This window comes from Corythoichthys intestinalis, chromosome 15 (assembly GCF_030265065.1).
Source record: "Corythoichthys intestinalis isolate RoL2023-P3 chromosome 15, ASM3026506v1, whole genome shotgun sequence".
In the NCBI taxonomy this organism is placed as follows: domain Eukaryota; kingdom Metazoa; phylum Chordata; class Actinopteri; order Syngnathiformes; family Syngnathidae; genus Corythoichthys; species Corythoichthys intestinalis.
This window is the reverse complement of record NC_080409.1, coordinates 29,881,382-29,902,794: the sequence shown is the minus strand read 5'-3', so window position 1 is coordinate 29,902,794 and position 21,413 is coordinate 29,881,382. Positions and strand designations below refer to the sequence as shown.

The 21,413-nt window shown below is 37.9% G+C and overlaps 1 protein-coding gene across 5 annotated transcripts in view; it reads left to right on the top strand.

The window, feature by feature from the left end:
* The window catches only part of ccdc88c (coiled-coil domain containing 88C), a 56,375-nt gene extending 39,938 nt beyond the window's left edge, over positions 1–16,437 (top strand). For 2 of the 5 annotated variants that reach the window (XM_057859329.1, XM_057859331.1), the window contains exons 27-31: positions 4,515–4,601; positions 5,082–5,183; positions 5,261–5,383; positions 6,339–6,577; positions 11,523–16,437. In XM_057859329.1, coding sequence (XP_057715312.1) covers positions 4,515–4,601; positions 5,082–5,183; positions 5,261–5,383; positions 6,339–6,577; positions 11,523–12,290 — 1,319 coding nt within the window. In that variant the 3' untranslated portion in view covers positions 12,291–16,437. Of the gene's footprint in view, positions 1–4,514; positions 4,602–5,081; positions 5,184–5,260; positions 5,384–6,338; positions 6,578–11,522 lie in introns of those variants that run through there. The other 3 variants (XM_057859330.1, XR_009067141.1, XR_009067142.1) reach the window with 3 other exon arrangements.
* The last annotated feature ends 4,976 nt before the right edge of the window (positions 16,438–21,413 follow it).

Sequence of the window (21,413 nt, the reverse complement as noted above, 5' to 3'; positions counted from 1 at the left end):
TACGGTAGATATCATATTCATATAGGACTAGATGCAATATAGACTCGGTGGCGTTAGCAGCACATGTACAGAAAGCTAAATGCGGGCGTTCGTAAACGGCCGCCACCTTAAAGCAGTAGACTTCCCTGCAAGGCTGTTGTAGCGAACCTTCCAAGCGAACCTAATTAACTTTTTATCTAAAATACTCCTAAATAGATTGAAGTCAATATTTTATCTATCTTTAAAATAGTTTTAAAAATGTTCACGTCGAAAGTCGACAAAAGGGAAATTATGGAATCACGGGAGCAATTTTAACTTTTACGGTTGATTCACAAAATTAAATTAATTGAATGTAGTTTAAAGCTGCTGATACAGAATGGGGATTTGAGTATATTATTTATTGTTTTTAACTGTTAACTTGATACTGAAATAGTCGTTTATTTAAGCCTGGGAGGCTTTTTTTTTTTTTTTTTTTTTAATACAGTTTTTGTAACTAATGTACAAAACAGTAAAAGCAGCTAATAGCGGGCGGGGGGGGGGGGGGGGGTGTCATCAATAATCGATTTATAATCGAATCGTAGCCTCTGAATCGTAATCGTAATCGAATCGTTAGGTGCCCTAAAATTCCCACCTCTAATATGCACTATTCGAGATCTAGTTTCCAACTGCTGGTCGCCCTGAAATGAGATAGTGGCAGTCAATGAAAGTTAATTCATTGGCTGCCATCCCTCCAACTTCAATTGGATTGGACGTCTAGCCCAATCAGTAGCAGGCAATAATTTAAGCATTGTCTGACCAAGCCATTATAGAAACTACTTCACATTCGAGTATGCAGTAATTTAGCATTAAAAGAAAACAATTGTATTGCATTTCAAATAAATGGGGTATCAGTATAGTGTTGGCATCAGCTGAGTGTCATATTAGGAGCCAAAAAGTGGTATCGGTGCAACACTAGTGGTTATGCGTGCGTGTATGAGAGCCAGCACGTCACTGTTGCCACAGCACAGCAAGCTTGCCCGCATGCACCGTCTGTTTATTTGTATGAATACTATTTATTTGCTTTTTGCTGTGTGTTCACTTTGCACAGTAGACTCTGAAATGAGAATTCACAGCTGGTAATAAGATCACTTCTCATTCGAGTCACATTGAATTGCTTTTGTTTGTAGATGCAATCGCTTCACAAAGCCTCGCTGCAGTGATTTGTCTTGGATGCAGTCGAAGAAATGTAACCGTAGCAACCAGCACCTGTTAACTTATTACCTGTCAGCTATTTGCTAAACTGGTCTTCACTGTTAGCTGTGAACAGACACTGATATGAGAAGGAGTTTTAGCCACACATAACCTCTAATATGATCATTAGTGCTGGACGATATGAAAAAAGATCTATCATGATACATTTTATATCACGGTATTAATGAAAATGAAAAATTATGCAACAATTATGGCTTACTTTATTTTTTAATTGACATTTAACCGACCTGCTACGAGGGCTAAATGTATCAAGTAGTGCTGCGACCTAAAACTATACACTGTAAACGGAAGCAGCACAGTAGCATACATATTTTGCTAAAATACCTGTGACTACTGGTGTTGGCTTTTAACTCATTCACTCCCAGCCATTTTCACCGGAGCAAGGCCCTTCGCTCCCGGCCATTTTACTGGATTTTGACTGATTTTGCACGGCCCACAAAAAATTCTATTCTATTGCTATATAAACATGGAACCCACCAAAAGAAAGATTAGACTCTCTTCTTTCAGCAGAAAAAAAGTAAGTTCATATGTTTTTCCATTCTTTAGAAATCAGCATTAGAAAATAGCTTAGTTTGAGCATTTTTCCAATTTCTGTTGAAAAAACGGAGAAAATAAGCTTTTTGTAAACGCAAAAATTTCAAACATAATTTTGACTTTAACACGGCTATTTTTTGCTTCAGTGACATCCCAAACATCTGAATAATGTTTTCCTTTTACAAAATAACATGAACAACCAGCCAAATAGAGCTTTTGATAGCAAAGTAACAATTTATTCACACTTACCTAACTGAGAGATGACGTTTGGTGGCTGCGACAGCGGTTAAACTCGTAAAGATGGATTTTTTTTTTTAGTCTTTTTTTGTGGTGACCACTGTCTCGTTCGCCTGGGGAACTTATGTTCCTGGGGGGGAACTGGTTTGGCCGTGCGCGTTTCCGTGCAGGACACTCGAGCTTGCGGTGGACCTGAGCAGCAAGCTGCGGAGGGGCTCTGCTAACTTCCCTAATAAAGTTGTACTGTTTGAATTGGGTTGTGGGGTTTTAACAAATGCGCTACTGCCCTCCAGTGGCCAGTTTTATTGCTTTAAAATGGGTTTTGAGGCTTGTTTTTTGTTTCGCCGATAGGTCGGAAGCTCTAGATGCTTCATGTATGCAAAAACGCAAAAGACGTATAAATACGTTTGTGGGACACTTAAGCATTTAAAAATAGAATGTCTTTATACGTTTCTGGGAGCAAATGAGTTAAGAATGCTGTACATTAAGTTAGCATAATGTCATTAGCACACTGGCATCCAATCCATTTTCCCTGCCTCTGCCAGTCAAAATGGATTGGACGTCTAGCATTGTCAATGGCGCTATAAGTAGAGCACTTAAACCCAGTCCTCGCAGTTTAAATAAATTGTATGTCTGTTGTCATTTAATATATACTGTATGTGTTGCTATTTTCAATTGTCTTACATGCATTACTCGCATGTGGTTGGCAGTGAGAGTCTATTGGCTAATTATCGAGTGGAGGTAATAGAAATCTTGAGGCCAATTGGTAGTACTGGTCAGCGCAAATTGGGCGTCATTTGCTGGTCAAAATGATCATTTCAGGAACACATTTGTTTATAGCAATAATGACGATAGACACGTAAAATTTCAACAGAAGGTTGTTTTTACGATATATATATATATATATACATATATATTTTAGGGGTGTCAAACGTTTAAAATTTTTAATCGAGTTAATCACAGCTTAAAAATTAATTAATGGTAATTAATCGCAATTTAAACAATCAATAAAATATGCCATATTTTTCTGTAAATTATTGTTGGAATGGAAAGATAAGACACAAGACGGATATATACATTCAACATACTGTTCATAAGTACTGTATTTGTTTATTATAACAATAAATCAACAAGATGACATTAGCATTCTGCTAAAGTGATCCATGGACAGAAAGACGAGGTTCTTCAAAGATAAATGTTAGTACAAGTTATACAAATTTTATATTAAAACCCCTCTTAATGTTTTCGTTTTAATAAAATTTGTAAAATTTTCAATCAAAAAAATAAACTAGTAGCTCGCCATTGTTGATGTTGTGCTGAAACCCATAAAATCAGTCACACCCAAGTGCCAGCAGAGGTCGACAAAACACCAAGAAACACAAGTAACAAGTTGACATGACACTGTGCTGTCATTTTAATGTTTGAGTGGGGCATGTGCGTTAATTGCGTCAAATATTTTAACGTGATTAATTTAAAAAATTAATTACTGCGTGTTAACGCGATAATTTTGACAGCCCTAATATATATATAGTATATCCTCATATCATACAGCACCAATGACCACTAGCTTCAAATACTGTGTCATCTTTTCGCATAAAGTGTTGCTCTTCATCATGCTGATGTTAAAATGCCACAAATATCATCAGGGTCTGCATCTGCAGAGATATATTTAGCCAGGGCAGACTGGCGCCATATAAAATATTTTGGGTTTGACCTTTCTGTTTGGAAATTGTATTGTCTATCTTTGTATGACTGATTGATTTATTTTATTTTAGCTAGATGTGCCTTTATCCTTAACAAGCACGTTAGGTAATTGAAGAGTCTAAATAACCCGTAGGATTGAGTGGCCGCTTCACTAGTTCGTGATTGAAAGTCAAAAAAAATCCTAAAACATAAAAATATGTAAAAAGATAAACAAAAATGAGAATTAAAGTAAAAATAGAAATTCTTTGAAAATTAAAAAAATGTGTAATTAAAAAAAAAAAGAATAATAAAAAAGGGGGGACATTTTTTATCATTTTTTTTGTCAGTTTTATTTATTTTTTTTATTAAGGTATTCATTTATTCTAAATGTTTATTATAAAGAAAATTATATTTTTATTTATTAAGTTTTTATTTGACAATAATTTCTATTTTTTCTTCTGTTTCTTTTAAATTTATGATATCCCTATTTTTGTTGTATTTTTCAATTTCATTTTCTACTTACACAGTTACAGTATATGTTCATCATGATGATTTCCATGTACTTATCTATTCCCTCAATGCTTTTTGAGGTACATTTGTTAAATGTAAATTCAGGCATCAAGTGGTTAAACTCATAATAATGAAGACCAGCCGTGATCAAAAGTGTGGTTTCTCAATGCACCGCTTGATCCAGTCATGCACACAGCCACACTCCTATCCCTGCATTCTTGCCATTAAGTGCTGCTTCTTGTTGTTGCTTTAGCCTTATTCATTATTGGTTCTCTTTGTCGGAATGAATTAATTGTCTTATTCGTTCTGTCATTGGTCAGCAGGTCCGACTGACCGAGGACGAGGTGTCTATCGGTGCAGCACACCAGGAGGCAGCAGTGAGAGTGTCAACGGAGAGGTTGGACAAGGTGATTTTTAGGCATAGCGCAAAAAGGAAATTTGTGGTTGATAAAGTACATCTTTTTGTTACCATAGTTCTTGGCCAAAATACATCTTAGAGTCTAAGTTTTATCTCCATCAAATTTGTTACAAAAAATAATATACTAAAAACAAATTTTCTTACGTTTGTGTCTTTGATGTTTGTCATTTATAAAAGAATGAGTCACCAATTTAGGTAATTTAAGTGCAGTTTGTAGCGATAAGTATACAGTAAAGTACAGGTATATTGGAAAAGCAGTGGGACAGTTCTCTTTGTCGAATCTCTGGTCAAGATCATCTCATATACATGGGCACATCACTCCTTTCACACCAAATACTTTGACCAAAGAACACGGTCATTAAGGAATGGAAAATGGCCCTTCTAAAACTGCTGCCACAGATTTGGGAGCATGTCCATGTTTTATTTTCTCTCCAGAGTGAGAATAACCCTGTTTGTGTGTATTTCCCAGGCCTAGCACAGACCCACAAAGCCCTCAGTTCCACCCCAAGCCATCAATCATCATGCATCAGCAATACTCAACTGGTACAAAGCGCCAGCTGCAGGCCCAGAGGTAGGAAACCAGACCCACTTTACTGAAGAACTAATCACAAATGTCACTTGAGTCATAACCGCGCTCTCTATTTCTAGGTGTGTTCTTCGATGAAGACACAGATACTGTATTTGGTCCACGTGGTCACATGGGAGGTCGTCCTGGATCAGCTGATTTTAGTCAGCACACCTCCAGTTCAAATTCACCGATTAACTGCAAAGGTACTCTTTTAAAGAGAACTCAAAAAATGCCCAAAAATAGCAGTATAATGGAACAACCAAGCATAAATGTCAAACTCAAGGCTAGTCTTGCGCCGATACCGATACTAGTATCCTTGTGCTGTCGATGGCAGCCAATGAGTTAAAAAATAAAATTTGTGCATTCTCTCACCAATGAGTTTATCTCTAGAAGACATCCAATCCATTTAAAGCGGGAGGTTGGCCCTCCCACTTCAAATGAATTCAATGTCTCATGCCATTAATCACAGCCAATTTGTGTGGTTTGTTAAAAAAAAAACAAAAAAAACAAACTAATATCGACTTCATGTTTCTTGCTAAAATACCAAATTGCAGATTGTCAGCACTTTTAAAAAGTTTATTTGGTACACTGGATAAAGAATTGGATATACTTTTTCATTGTAACAATTACAATGAAATTAATAAATTGATAAAAAGAAGCCAAAGATATATTAATCACTAACTTTAAACGTCACACATACGCCAATTTCACAGTCTTAACCCTCGTGTCTCACTAGAGTAGAGGTGATAGCAGTCGGATAAAAACGGTTTTTGAATCCGTTTGTCCTTGTTTTGAGTGCTCTAATGATAGTGAAAGATTTTTACACTTGAGAAAGCTGGAAAAAACACTAAAATCAAATCTTTCAAACTGTTTTTGAGCAAATAACAGCTGAACTCTGCTTATTTCTTTGCCTTTTCCACATGCTGTTTGCGCTAGCTGCTAATGTTAGCAAGCAACATGTTAACTGGCCAGCAACTATACGCAATACTAAGTTAGTGTGTTTACCTTTAAGATTGTCATCATCAGTTTACAGAAACATAACCTTTTAATGAACTTATTCATCATTTAAAGATTTTAAAATCCGAATAGTTTAGATTGTGACCAGCATCCAGCGATAGACTATGTTATTCCAAGTATTTCAAGATTTTCTTTTTTTAGATGCAACCGACAGTCACCTCCGGTCGTCGAGCCTGTCCAGTGATGATGTAAGGGGTCTCAGCCAATCGCAGCTAGCCTTGTCACGCAGTGCAACCCTCCCATATGATCACACACCCCAGCGGGCCCAACCACAGCGCGGAGGTGGGATTAGGAGTAGGGCTCGTCCTTCATCTCCTGGAAGTGAGATGGTAACACTGGAGGAGTTTTTGCAAGAAAGCAACCAGAAATCACCACAAATGGTGAGAAATCAATGTTACTTCATGTTATATGTAGAGTATACAGTGGGGCAAATAAGTATATAGTCAACCACCAATTGTGCAAGTTCTCCTACTTGAAAAGATTAGAGAGGCCTGTAATTGTCAACATGGGTAATCCTCAACCATGAGAGGCAGAATGTGGCAAAAAAAAAACTGAAAATCACATTGTTTGATTTTTAAAGTATTTTTTTCCAAATTAGAGTGGAAAATAAGTATTTGGTCACCTACGAACAAGCAAGATTTCTAGCTGTCAGAGACGTCTAACTTCTAACGAGGTCTAACGAGGCTGCACTCGTTACCTGTATTAATGGCACCTGTTTTAACTCATTATTGGTATAAAAGACACCTGCCCACAACCTCAGTCAGTCACACTCCAAACTCCACTATGGCCAAGACCAAAGAGCTGTCGAAGGACACCAGAGACAAAATTGTAGACCTGCACCAGGCTGGGAAGACTGAATCTGCATTAGGTAAAAGGCTTGGTGTAAAGAAATCAACTGTGGGAGCAATTATTAGAAAATGGAAAACATACAAGACCACTGATAATCTTCCTCGATTTGGGGCTCCATGCAAGATCTCACCCTGTGGCGTCAAAATGATGACAAGAACGGTGAACAAAAATCCCAGAACCACACGGTGGGACCTAGTGAATGCCCTACAGAGAGTTGGTACCACAGTAACAGAGGCTACTATCAGTAACACAATGCGCCGCAAGGGACTCAAATCCTGCACTGCCAGACGTGTCCCCCTGCTGAAGAAAGTACTCGTCCAGGCCCGTCTGCGGTTCGCTAGAGAGCATTTGGATGATCCAGTAGAGGACTGGGAGAATGTGTTAAGGTCAGATGAAACCAAAATAGAACTTTTTGGTGGAAACACAGGTTTTCGGGTTCGGAGGAGAAAGAACACTGAATTGCATCCGAAGAACACCATACCCACTGTGAAGCATGGGGATGGAAACATCATGCTTTGGGGCTGTTTTTCTGCAAAGGGACCAGGACGACTGATCTGTGTAAAGGAAAGAATGAACAGGGCCATGTATCGAGAGATTTTGAGTGAAAATCTCCTTCCATCACCAAGAGCATTGAAGAGATGTGGCTGGGTCTTTCAGCATGACAATGATCCCAATCACACAGCCAGGGCAACAAAGGAGTGGCTTCGTAAGAAGGAGGAACAGGCCAAAATACCAGCAACAGTGTGTGATAAGCTTGTGAAGAGTTACTGAGTTATACTTCCGCGTCAGACCTACGCCGTCAAGGAAGAATCGAGTTACGACCCTACGCCGTAGCCTGACGCGCACCTCTCGATTTTTGTAACCTTCGCGTCGCATAGACGCGTATGACGTAGCGAAAACGGACTGTGATTGGTCCGCTCAGACTGTTGTTTCCGGTTTATCGCGAAAACACCGCCATTGTACAATAGAATCAAGCATTGTTTTCTACACGCAAAAATGGACCAAGCCGACGGGAGTATCATCGAAGAGCAAGTCTCGTCAAGAAATTATTATTGTGATTGCCAAATGGCAAGGTCGGCGATCGAAAAAATAAATAAATGGAAGAACCACCGAGACGTGGGTGGTCGGAATCGAGTGGCCACACGAAGCGGTGACCCAGTCGGCCAAAAACTTTTTATCACTTTATGTCGTATTTTTGGTTGGTGCACTTCATCATTTACTGTGTACATATGTTTCAAGTATATGAAGAATAAAGCACAGATTTGGTGTCAAAAGAGTTGTTTTGATCTTTAATTTTCAATAACAGACAGTTCACACACACAATACATCATCACTGATTGAGAGTGCCTCGGTGCTTTTTATGATAACCTTAAAATCAAGCCTCCCAACGCAGTTTGGGAAGTTCCCTAGACGCCAGAAATCTGCTATGGCTTCCCACTGGCTGGTTGTAGGACACGGCAAACAAATCAGGCTGGAGGGCTTTGCAGACCTTGAACGCAGTGCTCGACGCCAGTTTGAAGCTAGCCGCCACAGCTAGCTCTCTCCACCCGAGTCTAAAACTCTCTGTGCGGAATCAAAAGTCGGCCAGACCGCCTCGAAACCGTCTTCTGCGTCGCCTGCCCGTCAACATTTGTATGTTCCATATTTATTCAGTGTTGATGAGCAGAATATTTACTTTCAAGAGTTCCATCTTGCATTGTTTATTTTTTCTCCGACTAGCGGAAGTAAACAAGCATGCCCTAAAACCGTACAAACATAACGCCACATCCCTCTAGTAGCTTGGCGGTGAGTTACAGAGCAACGCGTTCCCTCACCGCAGAACTATCGAATGTCGAATGACGCCGTAGTCCCTACGCCGTCACCGCAACGCGGGAGTATAACTCAGGCTTACAGAAAACGTTTGGCCTCCGTTATTGCCAACAAAGGGTGCATAACAAAGTATTGAGATGAACTTTTGGTATTGACCAAATAGTTATGTTCCACCATGATTTGCAAATAAATTCTTTAAAAATCAAGCAATGTGATTTTCAGTTTTTGTTTTTTTTACATTCTGTCTCTCATGGTTGAGGTTTACCCATGTTGACAATTACTGGCCTCTCTAATATTTTCAAGTGGGAGAACTTCCACAATTAGTGGTTGACTAAATACTAATTTGCCCCACCGTATATGTATCGTGCTGTGTAGTATTCAAACATGCATACAGAGGAGTCTGCTATTCGTATAGTTTTTGCCCCAGTATGCGATCCAACAGCAAACTGAGTCACATTGACCGATTTTTCTTATTGAGCCTAGGTTTTTGAACAGTCAAAAAGAGTACAGTTTCGACATATTAATGACGTATGAAACCTTTTGCTCTTTGGGTGGTCAGTAGGCTACTTCTTGGATTTCCAAAATTAGGAGAAAAGGGACCCGGAAATTTTTGAAAACAAGCATTCACTTGTCTTTAGCAACCAGCATGTTAGTTGGAAAAACACCAAAATTGAGGACAAACAGAGGAATGAGTTATTGTACGTTTCAGCCATGAAATAATGACTCAAATCTATTTATTTTCAAATTTAAAGTTCATTCTGAATCAGTGTCATTGCACCTCACCAACAACCCAAAAGGTCTTGATTGTTGTTTGCTTCATGAATCTCCAAAGCCGAACCATTAATGTTATTCCCATTTATTTGACAATCACTTGTGTCCTTTTCAAATTAACCAGAACAATCGTCATTCTCTGATTACACCCCATTCACTGCCTGGATATTCTTTACCTTCACACAAGTATGCAGTTCACTGCCATGCATTTGCCAAACAGCCCAAGCTGAAAGCAGATTGAGGCTGTCTGCAACTTGCCTTTTACAAACGTCTGTGTGAAATTGAGTTGCAAGGCATGTTTTCTGACCATAGACTTGGTCTCCCACAATGCACTACATGCAAACAATAGACCAATCAGAATCCGGTATACTTAGCAATAATATACTGTATACATAGCATTAAAGCAACACTAGGTAATTTTTCAACCTTCATAAAATGTATTCATAACATTTGTGATGTCGACTGACAACGAGTTGAATTACACCTCTTTTATATCTTGAGGGGGTCTGTATCGCGTTCATCGGCACTAATCAACTTTGAGGAGGGTGGCAGGAACCCTGCCACACAAAAAGACTACAATTGTGCCGACTGCTTTACGGCATACGTCACTTCTTCATTTCTCCATTCATTATAAAGACGGAAGTCAAACGCTTTCGTGCGAATTCTGCAATAATGGCAGAGCAACAAGAGATAAAAAGTTTTGTCTGAGGAGGAAAAAAATCCTGGCTATCACTCACTGGCGTGACGCCTACCTCCGTCAGTGCTGACAAGTTCGGGTGGGGCGGGGGTGGGTGGGGGTCGCCACATTAAGCCACACGGTTGCTAACCATCATATGCTATTGTTCAGCCACAACTTGATTTATTACCTTATTATTATTCATCCTTCACAGAGCAGCTAGAAGCAGAAATGTTGTAATCCATCTGCAGGCGACCGGGAGATTTATTTATTTTTTTAATGGTTGATGATTTTATGACACTTAACCAGTGTTGTTAATAACAGCGTTACAATATAACGGCGTTACTAACGGCGTTATTTTTTTCAGTAGTGAGTAATCTAATTCATTACTTTTCTCATCTTGGCAATGCCGTTACCGTTACTGAGGTGGGAAAGGTGTGCGTTACTATGCGTTACTAAGTTGGTTGAATAAAAAAAATCAGAGAGACGGACTTACGGAGACGAGAGAGCAGAGCAGGAGTGGGGAAGACGCCGTTCCTTAAGGCGAAACAATACTGCTTTTGTCCACCGGCGTCGCTACAATTGACCAAAACTGGAAAACTACCAAGTGTTTCTTTAACAGTTATTGTCTATTTGAATATGAAGTATGTCTATTTCTTAAGTTTTTCATGAACCAAATACAGTACATTAAAAAAAAAACCACACAACATTGTGTTGTCGCTAGCCATTAGTGGTCAGTTTGTTCGTGCAACAACAGTTAGGAATGCAAAATTTTATGTACCAGACATCAGTTTCAGTACTGCCATATTTATTGATGTGCTTTGTTAATGTCAAGAATATGTATGGTTTTCAGCTGAGCAAACTAAATTTTGTGTCATACTGTTGTTTTATGTTTGTACTTTCTAACACCTGCAGTCTTGATCTGAGGCGAAATTGTGCCTACAAATCAGCTGCTACATTCCAGCCCGTCACGCACGTTTGCGACCCTGCCTGAAATCAGAATGAGGATCCCCCAAAAATTCACAGCTTCGCTAAACATAAGAAATAGGATTTTCTAATGATGCTTTAGTAATAGGAAAACTATGGGTTTCAGATAACAATCAGATAAAACAGGCAATATGCGTTGACTTCCTTCATTGCTTCAAAGGTTTTTCCTATCTTTTCAAATGACAGAAATACCTTTACATGACTCAGAACAATTTGTTTTTGTTCTTCATTAGGTTTCAACGGGAAGCAGAGAGGACTTAATGACAGAATATTTCACCAGAAGTCCAGCCTCCACAGCTCCCACCAGCAGAGATCAAGTCACCCCCACTAGCTACGTTACTCCCACCGTCCATGCATCTAACCAGAGGCCAGGCCAAAGTGTTAAGCCATCTTCCCGGCAGCCTGTCAGCCAATCCCAAACCTCTGGGCGATCCCCGACCCAAAGAATTAACCAGTCGCTGAGCAGAACGTTCAGCCTTGCCTCTGCTGATTTGCTTCACTCTAATGGGCCGGACAGTTTTCACGGCAATGGAGGCCCCCAAAACCAATCTGATGTGGTGATCCGTAGACAAGGAGGAGGAGCTAATGGAAGAGAAAGACCGCTGTCTGCCCGTTTAGCCAGCTCAACCAATCAGCAGCGAGATGGCGGCATCTTGAACTCACCCATTCACCATTCATCTTCTCTCACGCTACAGACAGAGCGATATGTCGAGAGAGAGCGGGATAGAGGACGGACTCCCGTGACGCATAACGGCTCCCCGTCATCTTACCATCACCGTGGGGAGGTTGCCATGGTAACCCCTGTGAGGGCTGTGCCTGCTGTTCAGATGGACGACGCCTTGGAAGACGGACAGGTGTTAAGGGAGGAACACTCAGGTGACCAAAAGAAAGACAATGAGAGAATTAGATGTAAATCTGTAGAACGCCCAAAAAGCACACCCTCGTCTCCTGATCCCAACAACGATCCCCAGACTGTGTGGTATGAGTACGGTTGTGTCTAAACACAGGTTTTTAGACATTGATGATGATAGACGTCCAATCATGTGGATCTTTTCATTACTTTGTCACTGTTAGACGTCCAGTCCGTTTAAACTGTGAGGTCTGGCAGCACACGAACATTCATTCAAAGTTGTGCTGTGACCAGTAACTTTATGATCATGATTATTGCTGTACAATATGACAATATATACAGTATCGCCAAAACGATATAAAATTTCCTATCGACATTTTACATGTCTATCGATATAATTGCCTTAAATAGACCTGTTCCTGCAATGCATATTTTGGTCAACAGATGGTGCCCAATTTGTCACCGATCATCCTCCACTCAATAGTTAGCCGTTTAGCTCCTCCTGCCAATCTTACGTGAGTAATCCATACAAGACAATTGAAAATAGCAACACATATAATCCACACTAAACACAGACAACATAATTCGTTCAAATATCAATAGTAATTGATTTATTATTAATGCTATTATGCTACTTTAATATACAGCAGTCTTTAAAATCAAAACCATTTACTAGTATTAGTAGATAGAGATCTTTACATTTTATTAAAAATATGCTACGGTGGTAGTTCTGCTTACGCTGGATAATTTTAGGTTGCAGCATGACTGCAAGCAATACGTTTAATATTTGCAAGTCAGTTTAATATTTTTAAAATAAAGTGACCAATTTAAATTACCAAATAATTAAAACTGAATTATATAGTTGCATATCGTTATTGTGATATGAAATAGCCCATATCGCACAGCACTAATCGTGATCCTGCTTTTACGTTGACCTGGCTACATGATAGACAAAGAGCTTGTGCTACTATACTAAGTGCAATTAATTCAACCAGAACCTTGTGAAATAATAAACATATCAAGTATAATCTCAAACAAACACTGGAAGAGGTGACAGAGAATAGGAAGTGATGGGACAGCGGGAGAAGGGATTCGGACAGGCAGTGAGAACAACCGCGATGCTAAATTGGCAAGAGGATTGCTGGGAGGGGCTTGGTGGGGTAATATTAGGACAGCAAAATAAACAGTGGAAATTAAAAGGAAGGGTTCTCAACATGCAACACTGATACTTCACCGAAAGTGATGTCGCACATGTCAACACAAGTTTCCCCACTTGGGCTACAGTTCAACCAAAGTAGTGGAGTGGAGGGGGACGGGTTAGCCAACATCCTATTTGAATCTGTCCACCACTCAGAGTTAAAATTTCTCCTCTTGTGGACCACTGCAGTTGCGATCATAATGCGACCAATCGACATTGAACTTCACTGCTTTAATACTCACACATTAATGAAAACATACAAATTTTTAGTATGTTGGTTGAGGTTTTGCCGAACACCGAGTTACATTGTTGAATCTTTTCCACAGCCTTGTTGGAGTCCTATACACTAAGTATTTGACTAATTATTTTCTTGCTAAACAAAAAAGGTGAAGTATCAATTTAACGTTTTGCTTCCTTCTACTTACTGTAATTGTCTTATTATGTGCATCTACCACCACACACAACTTCAGCTTATAAACTTGGTTTCATGGGACCATAACAGATTCCCGAGCCTATCAGTGCTGCTGTTTGTCAGTCGAAATCTGAGGTTCTTGCTTTTTGACGGCAAAGATGCATGAAAAACACTAGAAAGATGAGAAGGAAGAGATGATGTTTACACTGGAGTTGTTAAGATGATATGAGGAAGCTTTCTGCTCCCTTGTGGGATGTCAAGCACATTTCAATATGCAACAAGCTAAATTATTGTCACTGTACATACTGGAAAACCCAGAGATGGTGGGAGGACTTTGTAAAGTATGATTTATTGTACCAAAAACACAGTTGAGCTGTAAACTTAAACATGTAATTCCACTGGACATAGTAATATTTATGGTTTTCGATACTTAAAAAATGTAGAAACGAGATTAATTAGTGGATTAGATGATAGGATATAACAATTGTTTGATGTCAGTTAGGGTCTGTTCATTTCCCTCTATTTTTTACTCTGCTTTATTTCATCCTTGCTTAAAAAAAGGCTGCACGTTTGTCAACCAGTTTGACTTTGCTGATGTCAAAAGAAAATAGATTAAATTCCTTCAGGCTGCTTTTATTCTGCCTGAAATAACACACACCGTGTCTGGCATTATTACTATTCTGTTGGCTATGGACAGTGTATTTGCTTTGCTACCTTTTTTTTTTTTTTTTGTCTGTCCATCCACAGAGGCATCTTGCAGCTTCAGGTGAGAGATGTATGGTGCTGATGTCTAAGACATTTCCTCTTGAAATTGGAATAAATGGTGTAGTTACAGTATCTATGTTATTAAAACACTACTTGACTGCTAGAATAGTGAAGGCAATGGCTATTGTTATACTGCAGTCTTTTGGCTATGAAAAATAAAAACCTTTCAAGCTGATAATCGTCTCTGAGCAACATTAAATTTTACTAATGTTTTATGCATATAAATGCATTACGATGCCTGACTGCTATTTCTTGAAATTTTCCCATATCTGACCTATCTTCCCTGTTCATACTGTATTCTTCCCATTCCTAGGTGTATGCCCTCTCCACATTGTGTCTCCTTGGTAAGAGTTGTTATATCAAGCTTGCAACCCTACTTACATTTGAAGTGGTAGGGCTGGCAGTGAATGAACAAGAATCCTTGACTAAGAATTGACATTATTTGTAATCTACTCCTCCTCCTTGCACAAGCCCGCGCACTTACATACACGCGCACACACACGATATAACACAGTCAGACAGGAGAACGCATGCAGGGAGAGCTCAACATCATTTTTACGCAGCTTTCACATTGGTAAGTTGGCTAACAATTGTCTAATTCTGCTTCTACTAATAGTTATATATTTGTTTAATGGTTGTAATATCATTACAGCTTTACATTCACTGTCATTTCCATTTCAAATGGGATAAATGGCATTAGAAGATCGTTACACTGCCATTGACTACTATAGACGTGTCAACCCTCCCAGCCAAAATGGGTTGGACGGCTATCGTCGACAATGGCAGCCTATGAAACGATTTTGAAAAGTGCATTTTAAATAGGTTTAATATTTAAAATAATTTAACACATTATCGCACATCCTTAGGCTCAAAACTATTTAAATAAGTACTAAAAACTGTTTAAATGTACGGTCCATTATGTCCTCCTATGTTTGTAGAAAGATGCAGTACTCAAAAATACTAGCAACGTTTCAATCCAAGGCTTTTGTCTAGTTTAATCCACTTAACCAGTTTTCCCTCGAAATACAAAAGAAGCATATGTTCCATGGAAGATTCACTGTGAAAGATTAGGATTGATTTAACTTAACCCGTTCATACCTGAATTTACATTTTACAAATAAATTGGAGGAATACACAAGTGCATAAAAATAGCATTGATTTAAAAAAATAAAAAAACAGTATAGAAAATTGCCTTGAAAAAGTACTGGTAAAAACCAAAATCAAAACAAAGAAATAAAAGTAAATATAGAAAGTTGTTTAAACAAACAAAAAAAAAAACCCAACTAATTCCCTGACATTGACAACAATAGGCGTCCAATTCATTTGAACCAGGAGGGTTGTCTATGAATGCTTATGTTTCAGTGCCATTAAATTTAGAAAAAATTAATGAAATGATTTTGGGTCTCTTCCTGTACATTATGGGGCCATTCCTGTGTCACTTTGTGTCAAAAATAAATGAAAATATAAAATACGGCTGTCAAACGATTAAAAATTTTAATCGAGTTAATCACAGCTTAAAAATTAATTAATCGTAATGAATCGCAATTCAAACCATCTCTAAAATATGCAATATTTTTCTGTAAATTATTGTTGCAATGGAAAGATAAGACGGATATACACATTCAACATAATGTACATAAGTACTGTATTTGTTTATTATAACAATAAATTTACAAGATGGCATTAACATTATTAACATTCTTTCTGTGAAAGGGATCCACGGATAGAAAGACTTGTAATTCTTAAAAGATAAATGTGAGTTTGTATATTGTGACTAAATATTACCATCTAGTATATTTGTTGAGCTAAACGAAATGTTTGAATAGAGTTTGACCAAAGTCTGAGTATTATTTTGCATAGCTATTTAGATTGGGAATGTCAGTTCTCTTTGCATTAAGCGCTTTTCTTTTTGTGAACTTTTTTTTTTTTTTAATGAGAGATAGGAATATTATTTTTGTTGTGCTTTCAGTAAATGATACTGTAGCAACTTAACATTTCTGCCTAAATGCATGATGGGAAGTTGGAAAACCATGACTGTCAGTGGTGGCTGCAAATGGTATATCTTCTCTGCGTTGTGTACAATACACGGAGTAAAGAAAAGGATCATCTCCTGTCTTTCTTCCCCACGTGGCTCGCCACAATAGCTATTACTGTTGTGGAAGAGATGCCAAAACCTTTGCCAATACATAGCGCGGCCCCACTGAATACCTGTGTCCACTCCACTCACTTGTCTCTGCCTCTTAGCTCTCAGTATACATAAAACAGCGCCATTGAAGTCTGTTTGCGGCAATGCGTGAGTGAGTCGTTCCGCGCATGTGTTTAATGTGTTAAATATTTTGATGTGATTAATTTAGAAAATTAATTACCGCCTGTTAACGCGATTAATTTGGCAGCCCTAAAATAAAATGTTTTTGTGGGTGTTGAATGAATGGGGCAATTGAAAATGCCCCACTGTGAAATTTTGGCGGAGTTGTTCATTTATTCCAAAAACTGGATGATAGCTTATGTGCACCTTTATTTTGTGAAATTTTGAAATGCTTTTTTGTGAATTAGGTGAATCACACAAAAACTGTAGAACAAGTGATATTTTGAGAATTTGAATTTTTATGTTTGTGCCATTCAGTGGCGGCTCTAGGATTTTCATGAAACAGGGGCCAAAAAGGGGTCACATGTCACCCTCAGGGGTCAAGTGTCGCTGCCATATTTGTTTGTTTTGGTCAACAAGACAATATGCAGATTATCCTGACTGTGGCGGTAAAAACATCTTTGCGTGACACTGTCAAGCAAGGGCGTAGGTCTGCATAGGGATTGTAGGGACATAACACTACCAACTCTTTAGGATGCTCAAATTGTCCCCACCAACTTTTAAGTTACCTAATTAGCATTTTACAATGACTTCAATTATATAGGTCATTTGGATTATCTTCCCATATTTTAAAACGATAGAATTGATCCCACCTTTACTAAGTGAATTATTTTGTTGTCTGACACGAGTTGTGCAGTGGCTCCGAAACGACTAAACATCTCTCCTAACTTCTCAATTGTCTTTTCCGATGTGGTTGACTTCATGATAGCTACCTCTGGCCACTTACTATGGGCATCGATAGCAACCAGAAACGTTTGATTTTTGAAAGGCCCCGCAAAGTCAATATGAATGCGGTGCCCATTTATTTTCATTATGCTCTGATTTACATTTATCCCTTTTGACTTGCTGAATGTGCCAGTCTATTTATTTCCCCTTCAAACGCACGTTTGATTGGCTGATGATACAACATGTCGACAACATTCTATGCCCCCTTCGAATAGGAGGAATATTAGATTTGCCGGCAGCCAACAGCAGCCACTGCAAGTAATATAAAATTTGGTCAATGTTGTGGAGGTGGGGAACATACCACAAATTTTGCTACTGAAAATCCAACCTGCATCAGAGTTAGCATAAAACTAAACTGTGTGAACTTGCAAAGCTCGAGTAGGAAGCTGCTTAGAGAGAAGTGTCCTCCTGCATGTGTTTTCTACTTTTAACATTAATTAAACTGTGAGAAATGTAGTGAACCGAGGTTTACCCTCTTCTTTCCAATTGTTATTTTTATTTCATTTTATTTATGTGGTCTTAAAGCAGCCCAAAGGAGCTTTCATTTATGGTTGAGTTTTGCTGTGCTTGTGGACAAAAAGCAGTCGTTTTTAACCTAAGGAAGGCTCCATTTTTATTTATTTTTGTTATTCCCTGACTGTTTTTTCCGTTATATTACTGTCTTTATTTAGACAGACAATGTTGGATGGTCTTAAGACAAATGTTTATTTTTTTACATTCCTGGATAGTTAAGAGATTATTAACAAGTTTGTATTTATTGTGTATGTTCATAAAATTTAAGTTATGTGCAAATATTCCTATTTGAATTAGCTAATAAATCCAGACATTCTGGAAATTTTCAAAATGTTTCTATAGTAGTTTATAGTAGTTTGAATCGAACAGTGTATCATACGAACCAAAACACAGGAAAGTTAGTATAAGTCAATACATATTTATTTTGCATTGATCATTTAGCCTATCAATTAATTAGGTTCATATTAATGAGAAATGTCACCCTGACCCCCATTCACCCAATCTGTTTGGTCTTATTAATGTCTCGTCCCCAGCAAAAAGTGTACATGCAAGTTATGCTGTTATATCGTCCCTACCAATGTTGAGAACAAACCTACGCCCTTGCAACCAAGCAAAGATGAATCAGTTTGTAATAATTCGTATAGGATAGTTAACATACTCTAGAAACAGCATTATCTCATTCTCTCTCACTTCAGAAAAAAAGGATTCACCGATTGCAATGCTATTTGCTAAAGTGGGAACACCGTAAATAACAACAAAGTGGGTATTTCAGGGGCCATTCAAATTAGAGGTGGGGCCAGTGCCCCTGAGAACCCACCCCAAAAACCGCCACTGGTGAAAATGGCTTTTTTGGGGCGGGGTAAAAAAAACTTTTTGGTGCAACCGTGAGTTTCCAAAACTCTTGCACAATTTTTTTTCCCAAAATGTCCTCCTTTTTAGAAGACCTTTAAATTCTCTTTATTGGAGTTAATAACAAATGTTATTGACGAACATTTATTAAAATGAACCCTTAATTACTCATGAGTGTTCATTTCTGTTACCTGAGCAATATTACACAAAACCTAAATTATAAACTCACGTGAGTGCGAAAATCGCGCATGACCTTAACATGAATATTTTTTTTTTTTTTTTTTTTTGAGATTGTTGTTGCTATAATCACACAGCCCAAACTTACATAAAACTTGACAATGCTTAGAGGAGACACCAATGCCGCAGACAGTTGTCCTTTCTGCAGGCCAACCGTGACTGATAGTTCACTTCAACATCCAAGTCAGCCTGACTTGTCACAGTGATTTATTCAATTGTTTGCTTCAGGGATTGCGCTTGGATGACGAAGCTTAATTTATGATGAAATGACCAGCTGACACAATACAACATATGGAGATGTTATTTCAGATGTACAAAAACGTGGCCATTATAGAACTGTAATTAAGTGATAGGCCAATATATGTGTACTCACCATAATTGAATTAATTGTCTTTTCCAATTGAAACAGTAGGCTGTTTACACCTAATACAACAAACTTTAGGTTCTTTGACTTCCATTTTAACTGGGAGGGGCTGGAAGCGAACATTTTATCGCTTCCAGCCCCTCCCAGTTGAAACTTGAAATACATTGGACGTCTATTGCCGTCAATGGGTGATTTCATGATCAATTTCAGTCTTTTACTAACTAACTGTATTGTGTTAGTTAGTCCTTAGTCTAGCAGATTTCATAGCAAGTATATTAAAAAATTAAATCGGACAATATAGGCAATTAAGTACAATGTGAAAAGTGAAGGGTCACAGCTAACATTTACACCACATGATGATCACAGTATACGTACTTTCTTTAGAACTTAGTTTTCACTGATATATTCAGGAAATTTTTAATCTCTTTAAAGCAACTATTCGGGCCCGGTCCCAGACATTTGGCACTCGTTTGATAGAGGGCTGCCTTTCTTTGTGTACCTTAATCTAATTTATCCCTTTAAAAAAAAAAAAAAAAGCCATCTCATTGCGCCATGTTACAGCAAAAGAATCAAATTTAGTCATCATTAACAGTATGCAATTTATCCTGTTCATCTACAAATAGACATAATTTGTAATACTTTCATATTATATTTTTACTTCAATCATTCACCTCGTCTACTTCAAGGGGACTCGGCAGCGTCTTCTATTGATGAGCTGCCACTGTTCAGTAAATTAAAAGAGGTAGAACACAAAAATCCCTCACGACACTTTTGTGCTCATCTCATACTATAATTTATAAAAAAAAATAAATTAAAAAAAGCTATGTTCTTTTCCAGTTGCAAAAAACATTTAAAATTTCAAAATCTATCCCGTCCTACGGTTTTAACCAATTCGCATCATTTAGGAAATCAGGGCAGACAAAAGAATAGTTTTATGACAAAAACATTCTCATTTATTTCCGATGGTCCCTTTCATTTCCAATGGGGAGAAAAATGACTCATCGACTGAAAGTGAACAATGAATGCCCTTAGATAAACAGAAAATTACAAAAAAATATACAAGAAGTAACACTGGAATGCCCCAAAATGTGCAGGAAGTGATGTGTAAGCAAGCCGGTCGACAGGAGGGGCAACCGAGTATGTTGTCCTGTGCCTCAGGACCATCAAAGCCCCTGAATGACCCTTAATTTATTTTACTTTACATTTACATATTTCTTTTTTAATTTAAATATTGTCCGATTAAATATTATGTTCTACTCGATATATAATAAAAACTTTAACATATTAAATATTTCCAATATTTTTTTTTTTCATCGGCAGAGTTTGACTTTTGGGGCCAGGAGGGCACAATATGTTGATGACCCCAAAATGCAGTGTCAGCAATAGAATTAACTTACAAGAATATTTGAAATAATAAGTTAACAATGAGCATTTTGTTTCCCACCATTCTTGAGGGGAATTCTAAATCAGGCTGCTTAGGCAATACTTTTCGCCAAGATCGTCATCCATTGAATATGGTACGCCCGCCGGTGGTGGAGGTAGATTTGTGTCTTTAGTATTCAATCAAAAAAAAAAAAAAAGCTGCTTCAATCAAAATATATATTTTCAACCAAAAAAAGTCGCTTCAATCAAAATAAAATCTGTTTGAATGCAAAAATAAATTTAAAACCCCAAAAAATGCATGTGAAAGCTATTTTTATATATATACTGTATATTTTTTTTGCAGTCAAGTTTTTTTTTTTTTTTTAATTGAAGCAACTTTTTGATTGAAGTAATGTTGATTTGTCTTTGGCAAGGACATTTTTCTCTTTATTATTCAATCAAAAAAAGAAGTTAAAAAAAAAG